Source organism: Phyllostomus hastatus, unplaced genomic scaffold, assembly GCF_019186645.2.
Source record: "Phyllostomus hastatus isolate PE091 unplaced genomic scaffold, TTU_PhHast_1.1 phas_contig_86, whole genome shotgun sequence".
In the NCBI taxonomy this organism is placed as follows: domain Eukaryota; kingdom Metazoa; phylum Chordata; class Mammalia; order Chiroptera; family Phyllostomidae; genus Phyllostomus; species Phyllostomus hastatus.
The window spans coordinates 92,551,511-92,575,095 of NW_025333977.1; the positions used below are offsets into that span (position 1 = coordinate 92,551,511).

The window sequence follows — 23,585 nt, forward strand, 5'->3', positions numbered from 1 at the left end:
GTTTTCATTCTGAAGGCTGCTTTGCTTATGTGTTTGTTCACCTAAAGTCAAAGTCATATGAAAAGCTTTTCACTCCCTGGATCTCATTAGGTTAAATCAACATTAAAGTGCTTCACAGGTGAATGAAGTAGAAACTCTGGGAGACTCGTAACCTCGAGAATGGAAGTACAAATGGTGTGAACTGGGTTTGGTGGATACACCACAACAGCTTACTTCAAGATGTGCAGGGGAGTATGCCCACCTTTTCTAACCAAGTGACAGAAGAATACAACCAAGTCTTCGCAGAGGCTGCTCATCAGACTCGTGGGAAGAGCCTGAGTCCGACCCCAACCCTGCCATCCTTAGAGAGAGACTGATATAAACCCGGAGAGAGAAACAAAGGCACAGAAAAAGGGACAGAGGTTGAGACAGAAACCCCTAAAATAAAATGCCAAATAGGTGCTTCAGAGACCCTCGATGGGGGCCTCCCCGCACTGACACGCTGCCTGCAGACACCAGCGTGGGAGTGCCAGCTCCGACGCCCCCTCCTTCCCACCTCTGCCTCCGCTGCCATGTTCTCTGGCCACACTACCTGCAGGACACCCTCAGTCTCTAGCTGCTGCTCCAGAGTTAATCTTTCAAGGGAGCACTATCTAGACAACTCAAACCAGCTACCTTTTATAGTGACCACTTGGGCCATGTCTGGAATATTCTGACACCAATTCCAAAGTGTGGGGCTGGACTTGGTGTCAGAATCATACCACAGCCAGCAATGCTCTGGCATAGTTAGATGTCCTACAGTTCAACTCAGTTCTGACATTATCTACTCATAGATAGTGGTAGACCACTCAGGTTAAGGGCTCAGATCGTTAAGACTGTGTCCCCCACCTCCTTTCAGATGCCAACTGCAAGTCCAAGTAGTCACCTTGGCTTCTGACCCACAGGCTAACGATCAGAGGTTCCCACAACCCTCTCCTTGGGTTTGATTAATTTGCTAGAGCGGCTTGCAGAACTCACAGAAACATTTTACTTACTAGAGTACCAGTTGATTACAAAAGGATATAACTCAGAAATAAATAAATCAACAAACAATAAGTTCTGGCGAGGATGTGGAGTAAGGGGAACCCTTTTGCACTGTTAGTGAGAACGCTGACTGGTACAGCCACAGTGGAAAGCAGTGTGGAAATACCTCAAAAAATTAAAAATGGATCTGCCCTTTCACCTAGCGATCCCACTTCTGGGAATATATCTGAAGAAACCCAAACACTAATTGAAAGAACATAAGCACCCCTATGTTCTCTGCAGCATTCTTTACAATCGCCAAGATACGGAAGCAGCCCAGGTGTCCATCAGTTGATAAGTGGATAAAACAACTATAGGATATTTATACAATAGAATACTATTTAGCCATAAAAAATAAAATTTATCCTTTGCAACAGCGTGGATGGACCTGGAGAACAGTATGGTAGGTGAAATAAGCCAGTCAGAGAAAGACGAATACTGTATGATTTCACTCATTTGTGGAATTTAATGAACAAACTGAACTAACAAGGAAAATGGGGACAGACTCATAGATGGAGAGCAGGATGACAACTGGAGGGGGCGGTTCTTTTGGGTTCTTATGGAGACTTCATTACATACCCTTGATTGATTAGATCATTCGCCATTGGTGATTGATTCAACCCCCAGCCCTTCACCCTTCCCCTAAAAGTTCCAAACCTCTAATCACATGGTTGGTTCCCCTGGCCACCTAACCAGTCACCATCCTCAGGTGTTTTCCAAAAGTCATTTTATTAACATCAACAGAATTGTGGTAAAAATAGGTTTGTTATGAATATCAAGCCACTTTTATCACTCTTACCACTTAGAAAATTCCAGGGGTTTTAGGAGCTCTGTATCAGGAACTGGGATGAAAATCTAGTGTAGTTCTTATTAAAACTCACAATATTATAACTAGCTACTCTTCAACCTTCTCTGGCTCTTCCCTGGAGCTCTCTGCAGCTCCCTTAGCCCCTGCTTAGGGAGTGAGGGCAGGTCTGGGGGCTGCGACCCTAGCAGATATCCTGCAGGAGGCTGGGCCATCAGCTGGTCCCCCCACACACGACTCCACAGCCAACTGCCTCCTCTGTGGGAGGGTGAGGAACCCCCTCACCTGGAACATGCCCCCCACAAAGACCATGGTTCACAGACTCTCCCTTTGCATCTCCACCCAGTCGTCTCTATCGCCCAGGGCAGGGGAGGTGGGACAGCTGGACAACAGTAGGTGAGAGCTGGGCCAGGTCTGGGCTGGCTTGTTCAGCCCCCAGGGAGAGGTCTGGTCCCAAATGTTGAAAATTCTCTTTACCCTCAAATTTTGGCCCCAGTCATCAATTCTGAAACAGTAAGAGCCCCATTCGACATTCTGTGACACAGAAGAGGTTGTGGGGAAAGAGATAGGAATACGGCATGTGCTGTGCCTGGTACAGCGTCTACTGGAAAGCAGAGGTGGGGACTAAGAAAAGATACAGGTGGGGCCTGAAATAAAGGAGAGCAGAGAGCCAAGAGGCCCCTCAGAATGCATGCCACAAACATGCTTGAGCGTCAGGGTCCTTTATTTCCTTGCAGGGATAAGCTAGGCAGGTTCCAGGGGCACAGGGCTGGGAGCCTGGACACGGGTGAGCACACCTCCATGCTGCTCACCGCTAGGATGTTCCTTCCCGAGTTCCCAGGACAAGAAGCAGGCCCTCATCCCCCTGAGCCCAGGGGCCTGCCCCCGACAAAGAAACACCATGGCTGCCGGGTGGGTGTTTAGTTTAAAGGTGGGAGTCTGCCCTCGCTGGTGTAGCTCAGTGGATTGAGCATGGGCCTGCGAACCAAAGGGTCACTGGTTCAATTCCCAGTCAGGGCACATGCCTGGGTCGCAGGCCAGGCCCCCAGTAGGGGGTGTTGGAGAGGCAACCGCACATTGCTGTTTCTCTCCCCCAGGCTGTGATGGGAGCGAGCTCATGTCTGGGATCCTTTCTCTGAAACAGCCACCTCCCACAGGCCACCTGCCAGGCCTTAATGAACACATCAGAAATGCAAATGCGAGATGACAGCGTGACACCTTTTCCCTCTTTTGGCAGCTGGAGGAAAAGAAACCAGGTGAGAAACCTTGCTTCTACCCACTCAGGTCAGAAGCGGGTCAAAGCAAGACTCCGCCTGCCCCTTCCTCCCGCAGGGCACCTGTGGAGGCTGGCCCTGCCTGGAGCAGACACGCACGAGCCAGCAGTTTGCTCTCTGAAAGCTGAGTATTTAATTATTAATTACACATCAGAAGATATCCCAAGCTGCTGCTGAACTGTGAGCCAGTGGGAGAGTGAGCACTGCATTCCTTTCCTCTGGCTCGGAACAGGGCACTGGGCCAGAGCCCACTTGCGGTAACTGAATGAGGGGCAGGCGGCTGCGCACCGGCCTCAGGGAGAGTCTACGCAGCTAGATAAGACGGTAACTGGGAAAGCTTTTTGTAAGCAGGAAGCAGAACAAACGATTATATTTTTCGATTGTTTTTGAAGTCTTTTTTTTTTAATTCTTCACCTGGAGATATGCTTTTATTGGCTTTAGAGAGTGAAGAAGGGGGAAAGACAGAGAAAGAGAAAGATACTGGTTGTCTCCCTACGCGGCCTGATCGCAGATCAAATCCGCAAACCTCCCGTGTCCGGGACAACACTCCACCTACTGAGCCAGGCTGCCAGGGCGCAACACACCGTTTTAAATGTGAGCAAGGCTGTCTTCAGGGAACTCGGGAGGAAGCGAGAGAGAAAAGAGGTCCTGCTGAGGAGGCATTCTCTATCTTCCTAGCTACCTCGTCCTCGTGTTTGAGGCGAATGCCTGCTCTACGGCGCAGCCCTGAAAGCGCCTCTCCAACTTCTGCCTGGGCCCAGCTGTTCCAGATCGTCCCGGCAGCTCTAGAGCAGCGTCAGAGAGCCCTCTGCACCCGCTGGTGCTGGACACAGACACGGCTCTGCGGTCAAGGAGGTGAGGAACCACGGGGAGTGGTCACAGTCTCACTTCCCTGGGTTCCGCTCTGGGCAGCACCCTTGGTCAATATTGATTAAGTTATCCCTAGAAGCAGGAGCTCTCTGTGGCAGCGTGGGTGTCTTCGAAAGCCAGCGCCTACAAGCAGTAGTCCCTGCATGGTTGACCTGGGGGTTTTCCAGGCCTGTTGTTCATCAAACTCCCTATCCAAGGGTGGAAAACTCCCACAACCTGGTTATGCAGCCACAGAGCCTCCGGGGTGGCAAGACCTTCAGACGCCATGAAAACATTGATGCTGATGGGAAATCCCTGCTGGAGTTCTGCCTCCGCGGACCACGCATCGTTTCCTTCCTCACAGAGCAGCCGCTCTGCCCTTCAGAACTCGTAACCGAAAGACGCAGTGCTCTGGACATCTGATCCCATCCCCCAAATAGCAAAATCCCGCAGAAGCGATGCCACAGCCACCTGAACAAGAGCATCCCAATCCCCTCCCGGCGTCCTTGGCGAAAGCGCTGAGCCTTTCCTGCAGGACACAGACTGCTACTAGAAAGCCCAGCTGCGTTTACCACTGGGAGGACAAACATGGACCCTAACGCCCTCTCTCAATAAGAGGCAAACCAGCTAAAACTCAGTTTGCAAACGGTTTATTCTTCTAGGTGCTTCAGGGGATCCACCACTATGATATCTGTTTAAGAATTCTTATAGCCTTTCAGCCAGAACTGCCAACTAACTTCCAGTAATTTGCCAAATGACTAACACAAAGAGAAAGAGGAGAGGTGGCCTCTGGATGTTCTCCCAGCCTTTTAGGAAACAGGAAGTTGCTCCTTTGGCCACATACATGCGGATCCACAAGAAAGGTGATGTTGTAGACATCAAGGCAATGGGCACTGTTCGAGAAGCAATGCCCCACAGATGTCACCAGGGCAAAGCAGGAAGTGTCTGCAGTGTTGCTCAGCACGCAGCGGGCACTGTTATGAACAAACAAGTTAAGGGCAAGATTCTTGCCAAGAGAATTAATGTATGTCTTGAGCATACTGGGCACTCTCAGAGCCGAGACGGCTTCCTAAAATGTGTGAAAGAAAAAATTCAGAAAAAGAAGAAAGACCGAGAGAAAGGCGCTTGGGTTCCGCTGAAGCACCAGCCGGCTCCCCGCAGAGACGCACGCAGTGTGAGAACCAACGCCTGGGTTGCTGGAACCCAGGCCCGTGAGTTCACGACATGAGGAGTGTGAAAAAGCAAGAGACCACAGACCGTTAAAAGGAAAAAAGAATTCTTATGTACTGACTAGTTTTGACTTTTGGAATCATTAATATTTTATATACTCAAAATAAAACACAATCAGTCTGTGTGTGTCTTTCAATCTGCATATGTATGAATCTTGTTTTCATAAAAAATTTTTAAATAAATAAAACAAACTCAAATCAAATTAATAGGATGAGAGAAAAAATTAAACTAGAATGCACATTAACCTAATCAATTCAAAAGAATGACATAACCACACTGAAGCTGGGGAAAGACAGGGCCGCGGGGACTCTCGAACAGAGTGCTGTGACTGTGTGCTCTCAGTCCAAAGACAGAAATAACTACAAACTAAAATCAGTTCTACATAGAAATTAATGGAAACCCACAGAAATTTGGGTTTGTTTTTTTTTCAGGGATGGAAGTTACCAATTCAGAACCTACATTCTGTGATTTATAGGATCGAGCAATTAAGAAAATACAGGGTAGGCAAAAGTAGGTTTACAGTTGTTGGGAAGTAATACAATAATTAATCAATAGTAGTACAAGAATAAACTGTGTTTCGTGTACTCAAAGCTATAAACCTACTTGTGCCCACCCCTGTATATTGAATAGGGGTCAAGTTTCCCACTGTTGGAGAAGGGAGTTACAACTATGGAAAGAGAAAAGAATGGAAGAACAAATCCTGGGGTGATGAATTGGAATTAGAGATATCAGTTTAAGTTTACAGTTTTTAATACATATAGAAAGATAGCTAAATAAATATGTATGTGCATATTTATATCATATTTCTTCTCTCTGTCCACTTAGAGGTCCATCTATAAGACACCCCAGTAGCAATAAACATCCCTAGCACTTTTCTAACTTCCAAATTACCATGAAAATGATAGAAAAGATATTTTTTAAGTATGAAACCACAATTGTAACTACAAAGGAGCAAAACACAAGTGCTACCAGCAGATCAGACATTTGGAGAAATTCCTGCAAATGGGCTTGGGGTGCGGGGAGAAGCAAAGGAGAGAAGAGCTGTCTTCCAAGGCGCCCGAGAAGCTCCAGGCTCAGAGGCTGCGGGTCCTGGAAGTGGACGCGGATGAACATTATTTTGAAGGTTCTTTCTGTTCTGCATGTGTGGCCCCGAGAGAACAAGAGATGGGGAGGAGGGTGTGGCCAAGGGCCTGTGTGATTGCCAAGTGCCTACATTTTACATTGAAGTGGCAAAATATTAACTCCAAACTGTTAAAAGTTTAAAATGCATACTTGATGTCTAGAGCAGCCATTCTCAAACTTTTTGGTCTCAAGTCCTTCTTTATGTTCTTAAAATTATTGAGGGCTCCAAAGAGCTGTTGTTTATGTGTGTTATGCCTATCAATACTGACTATTTTAGAAACTTAAAGGGAGATATTTTAAAATATATGTTAATCATTTAAACATAGTAATAAGCTCATTATCTGTTAAAAACAAATGACATATTTCCATGAAAAATAACTACTTTCCAAAACAAAAAAAGAAACTGTTTAGTGAAAACAGAGGCCTTATTACACATTTTGCAAATCTTTTTACTGTCTGGCCTGATAGAAGACAACTGGATTCTCAACTTGTGCATTTGATCTATTGCAAAATATTGTTTTAGAAGTACAGGCAAAAAGACTGGCCTCCCACACTGCCACAGTTAGGAAAGCAAAGAGTAACTTACTACCACTAATTCATATGTGAAAAAAATTACTATTACCCAAAGGATAACATAATCACCAAAAAAAAGGTGACATGGGGTACGAGAAACAGCAGCAGCAGCATGAGAACCGGAAGAACTAGAGGAAGGACAGGAATACCCCGCTGCCCAGAAGCAGTAAAGCTCCAATGACAAGATTGTGTTTTCTTCTCCGCAAGTCCGAACTGCCACCTGGTTGTTCATTTAGACACACACACTCTGTTTACAGAGTTATAGAATTTTATAACTAACTACAATTAACAGAAATGTTCATTATAATTGCAGAAAAATATAAATTTTATAAACCTTGACAAAGTAGAAATAATAACCCAACTAACAAAACATTAGAAATGAAGTGGAAAAAATGGAAGAAAGAGTAAATATGCCAATATCCTGTCTTCATTTCAGGAAGCAATAAGTGAACTGGTGATAAATTGGTAATTTGGTCACAAAACTGAGGTATAAATATAATATTTAAAGTTATAACCACCACGAGGGAAAACAAAACCCAGAAATCATTGGCAGTGACTGTCTCTTGGGAATAGAGGTGACAAAGAAGGGGAAGAAAGCTGCTCATTTCCCGTCATTCTCTAGTGTTCAATGTTTTTTACTGCGTGCATGTAGTACTTCTATAATAAAAACAGTAACTTATTTTATTTAAAAATATTTAAATGATCACATTATTAGAAACATTTTAAAAATAGAATGCTGACCTAGAGTTAGTAATCTGTTCAAAACTCAACCTCATTTAAGCAGTGGATGAATTCACAAAAAGGTGTCTGTGATTTAAATCACATTTTAAATGTGTTACATAACCAAATAATGATAGAGAAGCCTTTTGTAAAATTAATGTCTGTCATTAAAATTTGTGTATCTTTTTTAAAATTAGAATTTGCTTTGGGTTTTCACTGTTCTTTACTGATAATTGCCTAAAATAAAAAGGGAGAGTTACTCAAAATGAGTCATGGCTTTCTAAGTTAAATTCTATCAACCCTGGGATTCACGTGAGAGCAAATTATCATCTGGATCAGACATACCTATTTCTGGCGTAGTGAGGGTTGCTAGGCCACCACTGCCTCAAGTTCATTAGTTAGCACCTGAACTCTAACTGCTGAGAGAAAGTGAGTGTGATTTACAAGCTATCTGGAGAGTAAGATAAGAACACTAGATTTTTTTTTACACAGGTGGTTTTTACTCTATTATCTTTTACCCTTTCTTTATGCCTGTCCATGTGAAGACGCAAACACTCAAACACCAAAACAAAACAAAGGAATTGTAAACAGGGCCTTTCTCTGGAGACTGGAGGCTGCCAAGCATTATCCCACTAGAAACACATTGAAGTGTGAATAGGGGCTACCTCCAAACACTTTCATGACAACTTATTCTGAAGCACACCGCTACAGTCTTTTGATTCAGGTTTTAAACTCAGAAGGAAAAAAACACAATTTTAAGAATCAGATTATATTATACTTGATAATGACTTAAGAGCAAAAAGAGCCATTGAACTGAAAGTATACTCAGGAAAATATATATTTTTTTATTTTTTTAAAGATTTTATGTATTTATTTTTTAGAGGGGGAAGGGAGAGAAAGAAAGAGAGAGAGAGATATCAATATATCAATGTACGGTTGCTGGGGACCATGGCCTGCAACCTAGGCATGTGCCCTGACTTGTAATCGAACCTGCAATGCCTGGTTCGCAGCCCATGCTCAATCCACTGAGCTACGCCAGCCAGGGCAGGAAAGTATATGTAAAAAAAAAAAAAACTTATTATAAGACACTGTCCTCTGAGTATACAATTATCTAGCATTTAAGCTGTTACCCTGAAAAGATATATTTTTTGTTGGAAAAAGTATAAAATGAATGAAAAAAAAACCCCTAAAACTCAGTTATCCACCCTGATAGAAAGCCAATTAGGACAGACCAGAGGCTGAGCACCACCTAGTGGACCCTTACTCAAATTACAAGAATAGTAGTACTTCGGAGTCATTAAGTTCTCTTTGTAAACCCCAGCTACTAAATCATGGCAAGGACTGTATTTTTTCTATATCTGGACATGGATGAAATGTATTCTATGAAAGTAAGAAGTTCTCAAGTTATCTAAGCAATTCACTCAGATAGGTTGAATGTGTTAATCATATTTTTGTGTTTTTTTCTTATGATATTATAACATTTTAAAAATCTTGCTAGCTAAGGAGATTGACCCTCTCAGGGTTAACCAATTCTTAGTGACAGCAAAGGGCTGACCAGGAGCATCTCTTTCATATGCAAACCAACCAATTTCAAATCTATATCCTAAATTACCCCCTTTATGTAACTCTTACACACCAAGGCAGTATTCACCCTGCCCTAAATTGTCTCAGGGCCATGTACTAGGCAACTGGAAACCACCCCTTTAGCCTAAGACCTGCCAGAACTATTCAAACTAGCTGGCCCTAACCAGCCCTGCTCCACCTTTCCCATGGAAAGTCCAGTAAAGGCTCTTCCTTTCGCTCCTGCTTCTGCCCCTGACCAGAACCTGATGCTGCCCCTCTGGCCCTGTGTGTGAGGCACTCCCCCTTCTCTCAGGAAATGTAAGTAGGAAATGCTTTCGATGCCTTTGACCTCTCCATGTCACTACTACCCGGTCACCTCTGTAAATGTATATCCTCGGGCACAAGTGAGACTGAATCCCATCTAATTCATTTCAGCGAAGAATCACTTTCGTTCCAGCTTCTAGGACACCTTCATCCAGAAAAATGTCTCCATCAACTTTTTACAAATGTGCAGCCCAGTTGCCACTCTCATGGTTGACATCCTAGATTAATTAGCAAATACAGATGCAAAATGGAAAGGGGGAAGGACAAAAAACAAAGAGCAGAAAAGGGAGACAGTGCCCACGTGAAAGCCTCAGACTCACCTGAATCCTGAGAACAATGTCTGTCCCCTCCTCTCTCCCAGATTTCAGGGCCATGAGCTTCTTTTCTTCTGTTGCCTCCGAAAGCTGCCACTGGTGGGTTTTATAGTGAAGCTAAGAGCTTAAGCTTCAAGACCTTTCACTTGCATTGGGTTCCTCCCAGAGATTATACCTAATTTCATATTCGTAACTTTTACTAAAGATGATCCATAAAAATGGTATAAGCTTCATGCTCTATAAAAACCTGGCAGGCAAGAGAACTCATGGCTCCAGAAACCCAGATGTGAGCCCTTCTCTTCCCCCAACCATTCTCAGTCCTGGTTTCCTTATCTATAAAAGGGCGGGCTGACAAGACAGTCTGGTCTTAAGTTCCCTTTCCTCCTCAGGAGCATTCACTTCTCTGCATACTAATAAAGCAATATGCTTTTACCTTGCATGTGGCTGCTAAGGCTCGCTTTGCATGTTGACTTTTTAAGGATGCTAAAACAAGCCTGGAAAATGCATAGCAAAAACAAGTCGGTTCTTAACTGTACACTGGCTAAGGAGGATGCAGAAAATAAGAGCAAAGCTTTTGCAATGAAGCCTGACACCAGTGCTCAAATTTACATTATCACCTACAGATTGGATGCATTAAGATCAACTCAGAGATCTACAGGTTATAGAGCCAGGCCATAGGTTAATCTGGCTCTGCCACTGTTTGCATGTGTCTTTGGGCAACTCACTCAACATCTCTGGGCTTGTTTCTTGACGTGGTGAACAAGGGGATTGGGCCAGAGGAGCTCTAAGGACCCATGTCTCTAAACATGTTCATTTCTATCTGCCTCTCTTTCCCATGCTACTTGACCAGACTCTCTTACCCTCACCAAGCTAACCTAGGTAAGCCACTGAACTGAAGAGGAGAAAACTAAGAGCATCAGAGGAGGAGAAGACAGAGAAGGGACAGGGAAGACAGGACATCAGGCAATGCTAGGTACAGGGTCAAAGTGGGTCATACCCTGAAAGCCAGTCTGGACACACCTCCTCCCACACCTGGCCCAGATGCCATGGCTCTGATGGGAACCCACTCCCTGGGTCTGCACTGAACTTTTCTGTAGGGTGATTAGCTCAGACCAGTCAGGTGTCACCCCCTAGGCTTCCTAGAAAAGAGTCCTCATGGACCGACTTCAGCTGGAGCTCAAGTCTCTGGAGGAAAGCTGGGTGTAGAGGAAAGAATACAATGAGTCACTCATGCTCGCTAATCTGCAGTTTCTGGTGACTTGTTCTCATGCCTTAGCATGACACAGATTCCTTTTAAGTTTCTCTGAACACCAGCCAACTCTGAGAGAAGGAAGACAAAAGCTTCAGATTAGTTGGAGGTATTTCTTATTCCATAATAATTAAGAAATATCAGTTTTAATATCTCTAGCAGTAGCTGGAGAACCTGGCAAGAATGGGCACTCAAAAAATAAGCTGAGCCCTGGCTGGTGTGGCTTAGTTGGTTGGAGCATCATCCTGTAAAACACAAGTTCTTGGGTTCAATTCCCAATCAGAACACATGCCAAGGTTGTAGGTTTGGGCCCCGGTTGGGGGAGTCCAAGGGGCAAACAATGGATGTTTTTCTCTCCCTCTCTCTCTCCTTCCCTTTCCCTCTCTCTGAAATCAATAAGCATGTTACCAGGTGAGGAAATAAATAAATAAGCAAGCTGAGCTGAATTTCCTCACTATTCCCCACACGCAAAGCACCTGATCCTGCAGATCTCCCGCAGTACACCTGTTTGCCACTTCCCTCTGTCTCAGGTCACCTGCTCTCTGCTGCCAGCTTAATCTTCCTGGCACACCATCACGGTCCTCACAGTCCCCTCTGTCCTGTGACTGGCAGAGACAAGCATGGAGTCCAGGGTCATTAGCCTTTCATTCACTCCCCCCAGGCACCAGCTGCTCCTTAGCCTTCCAGCCCCATGTGCACCAATAGCCTACTCTACTGGGCCTCAGTGCAGTACCTGCTTCACCCAGTGACTGAACAGGCATCGTGCTGAGTGCTCACTCTGTGACAGACACTGGGCCAGGTCCTTCTGCATACAGCATAAAAACCCTGGCCGTCAGGTTCATTCAACCCATCTCACAGTTGTGAAAACAGACTGGGAGCCCTTGAGTAACTTGACCAAGGGCCCAGTACCTAGTGGCACAGTCAGAATTTGGAATCCAGGTTCCCAGGTTCAAGTTCCCCGCCAAACCAACCAAATATCAGTAAAGTACTTGAGGACAGAGGCTCCTAGAGCAAGATTCATACTTGCCACAAGTTCAGTAGGTCCTCAAACACATGCACACTCACACACACACATTCCTAAACTACTTGGGACTCATCTAGACCTAGAAAGTATCCCAGCCTCCTCAACAGACTGCCTGCCGAGCAGGTTGGCCTGGACGACGTCCCACATTCTGGTTTTGGCCACTGGAATCCCTCTGGATTTGGGACTCCTGCCGAGGTCTTCTACTTGAATTTGCTTGCTGAGTCATCCACTTATTTGCCAACTGAACCTTCTGATCACTTGTATCACTACCTCACACGTGGACCAAATACATACTCCCTACCTTAGTTTTATTATTAACCAACATTTACTGAATATTTACTGTTAAACAAGCACTAAACTAAATATTTACATGAATTATCTCTTTTAATCTTTATAATCTCTACTGTGGGTTCTATGACTGTAGCCATTTTATAGGTGAGGAAGCTTAGCAAGCCAGTAGCCCAAGGTCACAAAGCGTTAGAGTTAGTACTTGAACTCAGGCAGCACGTGTACACTCGGACATCACACCATGAGCCCTCAGACCTATGGCCTCTTCCCAGCTGGTCCACTTACTACTGATCAACACACACACTTGCACACACAGCTGGTCCTGAGAGTAGTAAAGCCAAACCAAGAATCCACTCGTTCACCTCTCCACCGACTCACAAGCATCCTCCCTGTGGCCAGATTTCCTGAGAGCTACTTTCCTGTCACAGTGACCAAGAAAAGAGCAGACCTGAGTTGCTGGGATTAGCATAACACCCACCACATCTCTTCCCACTGGGCACTGCCCTCTAATCCCATGTTCTTCAGGCCCCAAAGCTCTTAGCAGAACTCCTGACTCCTAACACTGGAGTAAAGCTAGACAGAGGTTCATAAGGCTCCTGGCTTCAGCAGCACATGCACCAAAATTGGAATGACACAGAGAAGATTGACATGGCCCCCATGCAAGGAAGACATGCATATTCATGAAGTGTTCCATATTTTTATGGAACTGGAGAGCATTATGCTAAGTGAAATAAGCCAGGTGGTAAAAGACAAATACCATATGACCTCACCTATAAGAGGAACCCAATGAACAAAACAAACAAATGAGCAAAATAGAACCAGAGACTTGGAAATAAAGAACAAGCTGGCAGTGACCAGAGGGGGAGGGGGGATAATGGGGGAAAGAAGGGGAAAAGTCTAGTCAAGGAACATGTATAAAGGACCCATGGTCATGGACTATAGGGTGGGAATTGACTTGGGGGGTGTGGGCGGGGCAGGGGAGAGCAAGGAGGAAAAAATTGGGACAACTGTAACTGAACTACAAAAACACATACATACATGCATAAATAAATAAGTAAATAAATAAATAGTTCTGAGTTTGATGAAAAGTTCACAGCCATTTGCATGTGAAAGTGGGAGGCAGTGTTCAAAGTTCTTTCTGGCTACATGGCTGGTTGGCAATATTACATAATATAGCATATATATAATGTACCTCCTCAAGATTCCCAAATCTTTTTCCAACATTGTACTTAAAAATTTTTTTAAACATATTCAAGAGGAAAAAAAGTTTCATGTGGAAGTTCTGGAGGGCCAGGCACTCCCCGAGTTCAGCTGCAAACATGTCAGCCGCCCACCCTGCTCTCCGGTCCCCACACAGACCTCGGGCTTGCCAGCTGGGAGGCTTTGTTCACACTGGCAAGGCAGGCAACATACAGCAGAAAGGATTAAAACTTAGACCTGGGTTCCGAGTGCCTCGGATTTTCATCTGTCCCACCAAAGTAGTCCTGTCCTGTCTACTTCAGAATATTGTTGTGAAGGTGAAATGAGGGAACGCATATTAAACATTCAGTACATAATTGCCCACCCATTGGTAGTTATTAACGTTTTCTTACCCTCTCAGCCTGGGACGTGCTCCCCAACTTCACCATTTGTTCTATGTCCACCAATACTGTAAATGGCGCTGCCCCAGTCCCTAGCCAGGCAAGTCCAGTTACGTAGAATCGACACTGACTGAGCATCTTCTATATGCTCAGCACTTGGGGCCCGTAGTGAGGGCACAAAAATGAATAAGACATGACCCTGAACTTACAGAGCTCACAACCTTAAGGGAGATAGCAGAGAAACAGCTCGTTTCAGTGCCACACGGTAAGTGTACTGGTAGAGCCTGCTGAGGGAGCAGGGGTGGTCCGCGAGACCTAAGGGCTTTGGGCACCAAGAGAAGGAGTTGGAAATGAGTTGTGAAGGCAGTGTGAAACCATGGGAAGGCGTCAAGCAAAGGAGTCAAATGCTCAAACTTATACTTTAAAGAAAGATCACTTTAACCCTGGCTGGTGTAGCTCAGTGGATTGAGCGCGGGCTGCAAACCAAAGGGTCACTGGTTCAATTCCCAGTCAGGGCATGTACCTGGGTTACAGGCCAGGCTTGTGAGAAACAACCACACATTGATATTTCTCTCCCTCTCTTTCTTCTTCCCTTCCCCTCTCTAAAAATAAATAAAACCTTAAAATAAATTTTAAAAAAGATCACTTTAGTAGCAATGTGGAGAAAGGACAGCAATAGGGAGAAAGAACTGCAATGTGAAGAAAGAAGTTAGGAGGGTATGAATAATCCAGGCAAGAGACGGTACTTTGGACAAAGTACAGAGGAGATGGAGAAAAAGGGATGGATTTCAAATGTGTCTAGATTGCGAACACCAAAGGCCTTGACATTGAACGTTGTTCAATCCCTCAATGTTTAGAGACTGAAGGGGAGGGAGAGGAAGAAGGAGGCAACACTGAGGCATTTGCATCTGCCACATTTTAAAATCAAGTCTCTTAGGGCACTTATCACAATTTAACTTGCATTGTGGTTATCTGTTACTTGTTCATTTGCTTAGTCAGCTAACACTTATTATCCACTTAGATGCCTGGCACTGCTTTAGGTACTTGGAGGGTTCTGGTGACAAGTGAATTTAGTGAGAAGTATCAGCAAGGACCAAACGAGGGGAGAGGTATAAGCACAGGGCCTTTGGAATGGTGAGCTTTGGCTGAATGGTAGGACACAAAGAGGGACATGCTGGGGACTCAGGCTGAGCTGGACAGCACAGGGCCGGAGCTAAGGAGTTTGCACACCGGGTGGTGGGCCTGGGGAGCCACTGAAGGCTTTGAACAGGGCAGAGAGCATTACACCTGAGCCTTAACAGACCCTATCTCAGAGGTGAATCAAAAATGTCTTACTTGTTTTCCTTTTTGGAATCCCTGGGCACAAGGGTCTCATGTTTTACATCTGAGTATCTCTTTCACACTTAACACAGAACCCATTATTTAGGAAGTAGTCTACAAACACGTGTTAAGTGCATAAACACTCATATCCAGTCTTACACACCCAAAGAAAATGCATGGGAAGTACTGCGGGAGACTGGGCTCCTCAATAAAAGGTAAGACCCCTGACAAATCAAGGTCTTTCTAAGGGTCCTCAGCTCCACTGAGAATGAGGCCACAGGCCTGTCCCCCCGGAATGAACAGCTCTGGGCAAAAGCTCCGAAATATCTGGGAAGAGCCATTCCAAGTCTCCATTCACTCATTTCTAAGCACCCAGACAGCTCCCAGGGCACTGTGAGAAGAGCACAGTTACAGCCGGGCCTGCAGCGCTGGGGGGTAGAGGTTGGGGGGAGCACTCACCACCCACCTGCCATCAGGCTGCATTTCTCACAGGGACTCACATCTGTGAGAAGATGCCCAGCCAGTCCAGATTCCTGCACCAACTGTGAGCCCCTCACCAGCTCCTGTCCCTTAGCCCAGGACCCCCAGTTTTAGACCTTGCTCTTGCCATTGGGTTGGGCCTTGAGTTGATTCTCTCCCCTCTTGGGGGGCTCACTGCCCCTGTTTCAGTCTCGAGAAACCTCCTGCCCAGCACTACAAAGTGTGAGAGAAATCCAAGAGACAGTGAAAACTTCAAGGCTGAGTAGTCGTTAACCAACAGAGGAAAACACTGGAAACAAGTAGTTTCCTGATAGACACTTAAGCACGTTTTATAAGGCATTAACTATTTAGGGGTAGAGCTTCTTCAATTCCATAGCTACTAGAACATTTACTACACCTAGTGATAAACAGGAAGAAGATAAAGAAACAAGGACCCTACAGGCATCAGAGAATCCGGAAATTCATTTGACATCAGCATGTATGGATTTTTCAGAAACAATTTTCCTCCTTATATTGGTTTAATTCAATATTAAAAGTTCATATTATCTGCGTCCTCACTCTGTTTGTGGAAAACCTCCATGGCAGGGGTTGGGGTGAGGAGAGGGGACCAGGGTTAAAAATCCACTACAAATAACAGCAAAGAAAAGAGTCTATGCAGATGGTTAGGGTTGGCTGTAATATTTTCTCAATTAAGCTGAAACGCCAAAATAAGCTTCTGAGATAATTACTTCTAGAATAGTGTACTGTAATATTTGCATTCGGCTTCCTGTCTGATGACTCCTTGTTGGTGGTGGGTCTCGCCAGTCCTCTGCACCACCCAGGCCTACCTGCTGGGCTGCCTCATGGAAGAGCTCCTGCACCTGTGACATCTGGGCCATGCTCCTGGAAATGGGGGTCCTGGTGTTCTGAGTGGAGAGACCCCTCTGGAAGGTAAACACCATTCTCAGTCAGGCTGGCTCCTCCTTCCCTCCCTCCTAATCACCCATCCTTTCTCTATACCGGATGGTGGCCTCGGCTGAGGAAGCAACCTTTTTCTGCCTCATCTGGAAACTCACCGCCTCCCTCTTCGGTACCCAAATAGATCCCCTCACCCTTCAGAGGCTCCCTGTGCTTAACTTGCGCTGTGCCAAAGCCACAACTGCCCCCAGCGCTCTCTTTCTTCCCTGACCTCCTTCATTTGGGGGAGTGAGAACGTGAGCCAGCTGCCCAGCCCTTGCGCACACAGTTTCACAATCCTCTTGCATCCTCCGAACCTCTTTGTCCAGGGCAAGGGCACCATCGCTCACTAGAACAGGTCCCAGGTGGTGAGTGAATGTGGTGCGGAACCCCTTGGTGAGGACCCCAAGGACTGAGCTACGAGCAGAGTGGGAGAGGGACGGTCAGGAAGTTATCTTGGGGGTCCCTCTGGAGCAGGGTCGGAAAGGGGCGGGGAATGAGAGGGTGGGTGAGAAAAGGAGGATGGCAACGTTATCAGGGCTCCGCTCTCGTCAGAGGAGCAGCACCTTCCCTTGTCAATGGATTCTGCTGTCCTTGGAGCAAGGACCTTGGTGCCTAGCTCTGTGCGCCCTTCTCCGCAGCAGAGGGCTGGAACTGATCCCGGCTCCTGACCGTTTGGAAGGAGGAAGAAAAGGGAGAATGAGAGAATGGATATGGGGTAGAGCTTGTGCTCATGAAAGAATATGGCCCACGAGATTGGCTAGAGAACAGGAGGAAGAGAGGAAGCTCACTGAGGAGTATTCAAAGCAAAAGAGTTGGGAGGTGGGAGGGGGTCACTGTCTCCTTCCAGAGAAGCTGGGGCGATTGCAGGGATCTGGTGGGCTGCAGAGACGAGTAGAGTGCGGAGGGACCCCAATGAAGCTCAGCTCCTCAGCCCTCCGCAGATGGAGCGCTCATCCTCCCACATTCCCTCTGCTCGTGCCCTTGGCCCACTGGAAAGGACCCAAGATTTACTGAGGTTTGCTCTGGAGCCAGAGCCCAACACCCCTTGCATCTTGGTCAGCGCACGCCCACTACGCGAATCCGAAGCCAGTATGGCGCAGCCCACTCCCCTTCCACCCACAGCCCCGTACCAAGCTGTGGGCCTGCTGGAGGCGCGCGTGTCCCAGTGCCCGCGTGCAAGCACGCCAGGTGACTGGGAAGGCGGGTGGATGTACCTGAGCAGGGACAAACGTGACCCCCCCCGGCCCCCTTCCTACGGGACAGAGCTCCTCCGGGTAGAGAAGCTGCCCCCAGACCACCCTGGGCGCTCCCCACCAGCCGCGTCAGCCCTCACCTGCTCCCAGGACAGCAAGCTCCTAACGCCGTGCCCGCCCTGTCCCCGCCCCTCCCTTCTGCCACGTGGCTGACCAGGTGTCTCTGTGCGGGTCCCAGCTGTCCCACGGGCGAGGCGGTCCTGCCCGGGATTGGGAACCTCAGTCACGCCCGCACCCACGAGTCTGGGTCCAGGTGGAGAAGGAGGCGGCTGCAGAACCTCCTCCTCAAGAGTCGTCCTGTCTGCACACCTGCCACCGCCCAGGAGGACCCGGCACTCGCAGACAGCGCTGCCTGGCCCGGAAGAAGGGGGCTGGAATCTTGAACCGGGTGGGAGGGGACTGGGGGCCAGTGGTAAGGGGAGGGGAGTCTGCCAACCTTCAGACTTGTCTCAACCAGCCCCTGCTGCTACTGCCCTCGACAACGAGTCCAACACCAGCTGAGGTGCACAGCCTGGCATTAGGGGACGGGGAGCAAACCTACTCACTGCCGCTGAGTTTTAGGAATTGCAGTCTAAGCCTGCATCCGCGAGTGAAAACGCCTGCGGAACGGGGAAAGCCCACGGCTCCCACGCTGGTCCAGAGGCCTCCTGGCAGCTACAGGAGACTAAGACGGCGCATCCCGTAGAGCACCGGCTGTGCGACCAGGGGACCCCCAGACTCTCAGGAAAGTGCCCGCAGGCATGCTGGGGTGTGGGGAGGAAGTTATCCTCACCGCCTGCAGCGCCACTTAGAACCACCTCTGGGGACTGGGGGTGAAGTCAAGTTCCAGGGCCCCGGCTTGCAGGGGAAAAAAACTAACACACACAGAATAAATTATCTCCATCTCCAATCTGGCACATTTCCTAAACCTAAATAACTTGCTAGGCTTCCATGAGACAGGAGGGCAGCTGGGAGCACTTTCCACGCGCCCACAAGCCTTTGTGTGAAAATCCCTAAAAACAGAGGTCTTTATTTTAAGAACAAAAAAGAAGGCAAAGCCACGGGAACACCGACAGACCCCCAACCTCTCTTGCTCCAGCAAACGGTTTTTTGTTTGGTTTTTGTTTTTTTGGTGTGGAAAGATATGAAACATAAAATGTGCCGTTTCAACCATTTTTAAATGTACAAATCAGTAGCATTAATTACATTCAGCATGTTGTGTGACCATCACTGACACCGATTCCCAAAACCCTCTCACCACCTTAAACAGAACTTCTCGCCCACGTGGCTACAGCTCCCGCTCCTGCTGCCCCCAGCCCAGGGCGGCCTCCGACCTTCTCCAAGAGATTCCATGTTAAGTGGAATCAGACAGCCCCTGCCCTTTTCTGTCTGGCTTCCTTCACTTCGCACAATGTCCCCAAGGTCATCCATGTTGTAGAATGTATGAGAGCCTCATTTCCAGCAAAGAAGTGTTTAATACCCATCTCTGCCCAAGAAAACAACCCTGTAGAATACATTCCAGGTTAGCCTTCTGTGGACAGAGGGTGGGTAGGTGGGCAGGGCACCATTATAATACTGGACCCATATATTCCATCTATGTGATCAATATAGTTATTTTTACTGTTCACTTTGGAGTCACTTTGTGTTTTGTTTGGGTTTGTTTTGCCCAAGCTGATGTCCTATTTGCTGTCACCTTCTGATGAGCCTCCATCTAAGTGTCTGTGTGAACTTGGAAGAATCCACATTCAATTCCATACCAGCCTGAGCTCAAAACTTTAGAAAAGGAAATTCTCCCCTCTGTTCATAAACACCATCTTTCTGTCACTCATCATTTTCCAAGTGAGAAGTTCCATTCAAAGCTTATAGACATCTTCTAAACCTAAGAAGAAATGTGTTTTTCTTTCTGTTCTTCACGTGGAGGTGAGAGAAACCTGCCCATCTGAAAAGAAAAAAAGTATAAAGTATATCCTGCTTATTGTAGATTTATCTTATAACAATGATACTAACCTTAAAAAAAAACACTCTTGTCTTGAAAAATATTATCCTGCATGTCCTTGAACAGAACAATTCTATTTTTAGGATATGACCCTACATGACCTAGTATAAGAATATTTATTGTATCATTAATTTTGAATAGTTTCAAAAATTAGAACAAACCTAAATGTCCATTAATAGAAGACTGATGAAATAAGTTATGGCGTAGCCATACTATGACAGCCAGCATTAGGAAGAATTAGGTGTTTTTATACACACTGTCATGGAACTCTGTTCATCACATAGTTAAGTAAAAACAGCAAGTTGCAGAATAAGGTGTACAGTTTATCTTTTTAAAAGCAGTGTGTAGTCCTGGATGGTGTGGCTCGATGGAATGAGCGATGGCCTGTGAACCAAAAGTCACTGGTTCGATTCCCAGTCAGGGCACATGTTTGGGTTGCAGGCCAGGTCTCAGGTTGGGGGCAGGCATGCAAGAGACAGTCAATTGATGTTTCTCTTCCTCACTTTGTCCCTCCCTTCCCCTCTCTCTAAAAATAAATAAAATCTTTTTTAAAAAAGTAGTATATATATGTATCTAGTTTGTATGGAAAAATGCATATCAATCTGTTAATAGTGTTTATCTCCAGGTACTAGAATTTATATAGTGAGTAAAGTAGGAGAGGAAATCTGCTTTGGTGTATAAATGCTGGATTTTAATTGAAATTTTTTTCTTACCAGGATCACATGTTACTTTTGGAATCTGGTTTTAAAAAAGCAAAAAAAAAAAAAGAGAGAGACAGACAGATTAAAAGACAATGTAAGGTGAATTGTATTTTCCAAAGACAGCCACACTAACCTGTCTGATCCCATAAGCTCTTCTTGCACTATGACACTGACATTCCTCTAAAAGATGGGGTCTACGTTCCCTCCGCTTGCGCCTGAACAGACCTTTGTGAATGCCTCAACCAAGAGTAGAAATGGAAGACACAGCACAGTGTGCCTCCCTAGGTTAAGTCACAAATGCAGTAGGGAGTTCATCTGGCTCCCTTGCTCTCAGAGCACTTAGAATTCAGCCACCATGCTGTGCAGAAGCCCAGGCCACATGGGCAGGTCACATATGCTCATTCCCACCAATAGCCAATGTCAACCTCCTGACTCATGAGTGAAACAGGCCTTCAGGTGATTCCAGCTCCCCGTGTTAGAGTCTCCCTGCTGAGGTCCCAGACATTGCAGAGCAAAGACAAGCTCCTCACTGCGCTCTGCCTGAATCCCTGATCATAGACACCATGAGAGAGAATAAGTTATTGTTGCTCTTAAGCCAGCGATTTTCAACTGGCGTGCTGCCACTTGCTGTGCAAGAGGCACCCTGGTGCGCTGCAACAATTTTTAAAACACACAGTACCTGACTATTTAGTGGGACACTGACCTCTTTTCCCTTAGATCGTCAACTAAAAAAAAAAAGACAACAGCCAACACAGCCATTCGGTGTGAATGAATCAAAATTTTACCCATTTTTTTTCATCAGATCAGTAAAAAATAATGTATTTTTTGGTGTGCCACAGAATTTGGTAATTTATGTGTGCCATGAGATAAAAAAGGTTGAAAATTACTGTTTCAAGACAGTGAGTTTTGGGATACTTTGTTATTCAGCAACAGATAGGAAATACACAGTGCACCCAGCCACGGTGGAAAGAATTTGTTTCCTTGAACAGTACTTTCATTTATTCATTGTTTGACTTCACTGTTATTGCAGCCCCATTATATTTAAAACAATCAAAATATGTTTCTTACACTTACCTTTTGTCTATTCAGGAACAAGTCCAGTTCAAGGTGAAGTCCAGGACAGTGAGATTGTTGCTCAGCTACAGTCAGAAGATCCCTCAACCCTTTCCCTTCCGGTGGTTGTTCCTGGGACCTCCCTTCTGTGTGAAGACTGGAGGAGAAATCCTGTCTTTAAAAGTTACTTCATTTGTCAATAGTCTGAACCCTGGGGAGGGATCAGAGCTTGGAAAAAGTTAACCAAAACTGAAAACAGGTTAAAAACATTAATTCATGATGTAAATAATATAAATATACAAAAGTACATCTCAGAGCCTGCTTCCTAAGACCAGAATCTGAAGGGTGGCAGAGGTGCGTCAGCTAGTCTGCAGGTCCTCTCCTGGGCTGTATTTCTCAGTCACCGAAGGGTGAGTTTCAGACAACACAAACACCCGGCTGTCGGGTATGGCCTGGGCATCAGTTTTTAAAACATATTTCTCAGGTATTTCTAAAGTCAGCCAAAGTTGGAAACCATAGAATTTCTAGCTCAATATATTTTTTTGTTTTTGGAGGGGGAGAGGAGGGTTGGTCCTTCTGTAAAATACCTGAGAGAGAGAATACACTCTGTCTGCCAGGATGTCTTCCTCCAGTTATAATTGCCCATCACAATTAGCACAGGTAATTTCATACATACAGGTGGAGCAAAAGTAGGTTTACAGTTGTTCATGTGAAAAATAATACAATGATTAATAAATAATAGTACACAAATAAACTTTTTATACTCACAATTGTAAACCCACCTTTGCCACACCATATATGTATGTATATATATTAAAATAACTATATTTTAATATATTTTAACTATATATTTTTAAATATATTTTATTGATATGCTATTACAGTTGTCTCATTTTTTTCTCCCCTTTATTCCTCTCTGCCCTGCACCCCAGTCCCACCAGCATTTCCCCACCTTAGTTCATGTCTATGGGCCATACATATAAATTCTTTGGTTTCTACATTTCCTATACTATTCTTAACCTCTCTTGTCTATTTTGTACCTACCATTTATACCGCTTATTCCCTGTACCTTTTCCCCATTCCCGCACCCTGCCCCACTGCTGATAACCCTCCATGTGATCTCCATTTCTGTGATTTTGTTCCGCTTCTAGTTGTTTGCTTAGTTCATTTTTTTTAGGTTCAGTTGTTGATAGTTGTGAATTTGTTGTCATTTTACTGTTCATATTTTTGATCTCCTTCTTTATCTTAGATAAGTCCCTTTAACACTTCATATAATAAGGGCTTGGTGATGATGAACTCCTTCAATTTGACCTTATCTGGGAAGCATTTTATCTGCCCTTCCATTCCAAATGATAGCTTTGCTGGATAGAGCAATCTTGGATGTAGGTCCTTGCCTTTCATGACTCATTACTTCTTTCCAGCCCCTTCTTGCCTGTAAGGTTTCTTTTGAGAAATCAGCTGATAGCCTTATGGGAACTCCCTTGTAGGTAACTCTCTCCTTTTCTCTTGCTGTTTTTACAATTCTCTCTTTGTTTTTAATCTTGAGTAACTTAATTCTGATGTGCCTTGGTGTGTTCCTCCTTGGATCCAACTTTTTGGGTACTCTCTGAGCTTCCTGGACTTCCTAAAAGTCTACTTCCTTTGCCAGATTGGGGAAGTTTTGCTTATTTGTTCAGATAGATTTTCAATTTCTTGCTCTTCCTCTTCTCCTCCAACCCCTATGATTCAGATGTTGGAATGTTTAAAGTCATCCCAGAGGTTCCTAATCCTCTCCTCATTTTTTTGAATTCTTGTTTCTTCATTCTGTCCTGGTTGAATGTTTATTTCTTCCTTCTGCTCCAAATCATTGATTTGAGTTCCAGTTTTCTTCCCTTCACTGTTAGTTCTCTTTATATTTTTCTTTATTTC

The 23,585-nt window shown here is 45.5% G+C and overlaps 1 protein-coding gene and 1 non-coding gene across 8 annotated transcripts in view; one reads left to right on the plus strand and one right to left on the minus strand.

The window, feature by feature from the left end:
* The window catches only part of SLC12A8 (solute carrier family 12 member 8), a 168,036-nt gene extending 149,983 nt beyond the window's left edge, over window positions 1-18,053 (minus strand). For 4 of the 7 annotated variants that reach the window (XM_045852052.1, XM_045852053.1, XM_045852050.1 and 1 more), the window contains exon 1: window positions 9,822-9,943. In XM_045852052.1, coding sequence (XP_045708008.1) covers window positions 9,822-9,875 — 54 coding nt within the window. In that variant the 5' untranslated portion in view covers window positions 9,876-9,943. Of the gene's footprint in view, window positions 1-9,821; window positions 9,944-16,583; window positions 16,680-18,028 lie in introns of those variants that run through there. The other 3 variants (XM_045852047.1, XM_045852048.1, XM_045852049.1) reach the window with 2 other exon arrangements.
* Window positions 12,974-13,076, plus strand: LOC123827589. Its single transcript, XR_006787253.1, has one exon. It is a non-coding gene; the product is annotated as a U6 spliceosomal RNA (small nuclear RNA).
* Window positions 18,054-23,585: the final 5,532 nt, after the last annotated feature.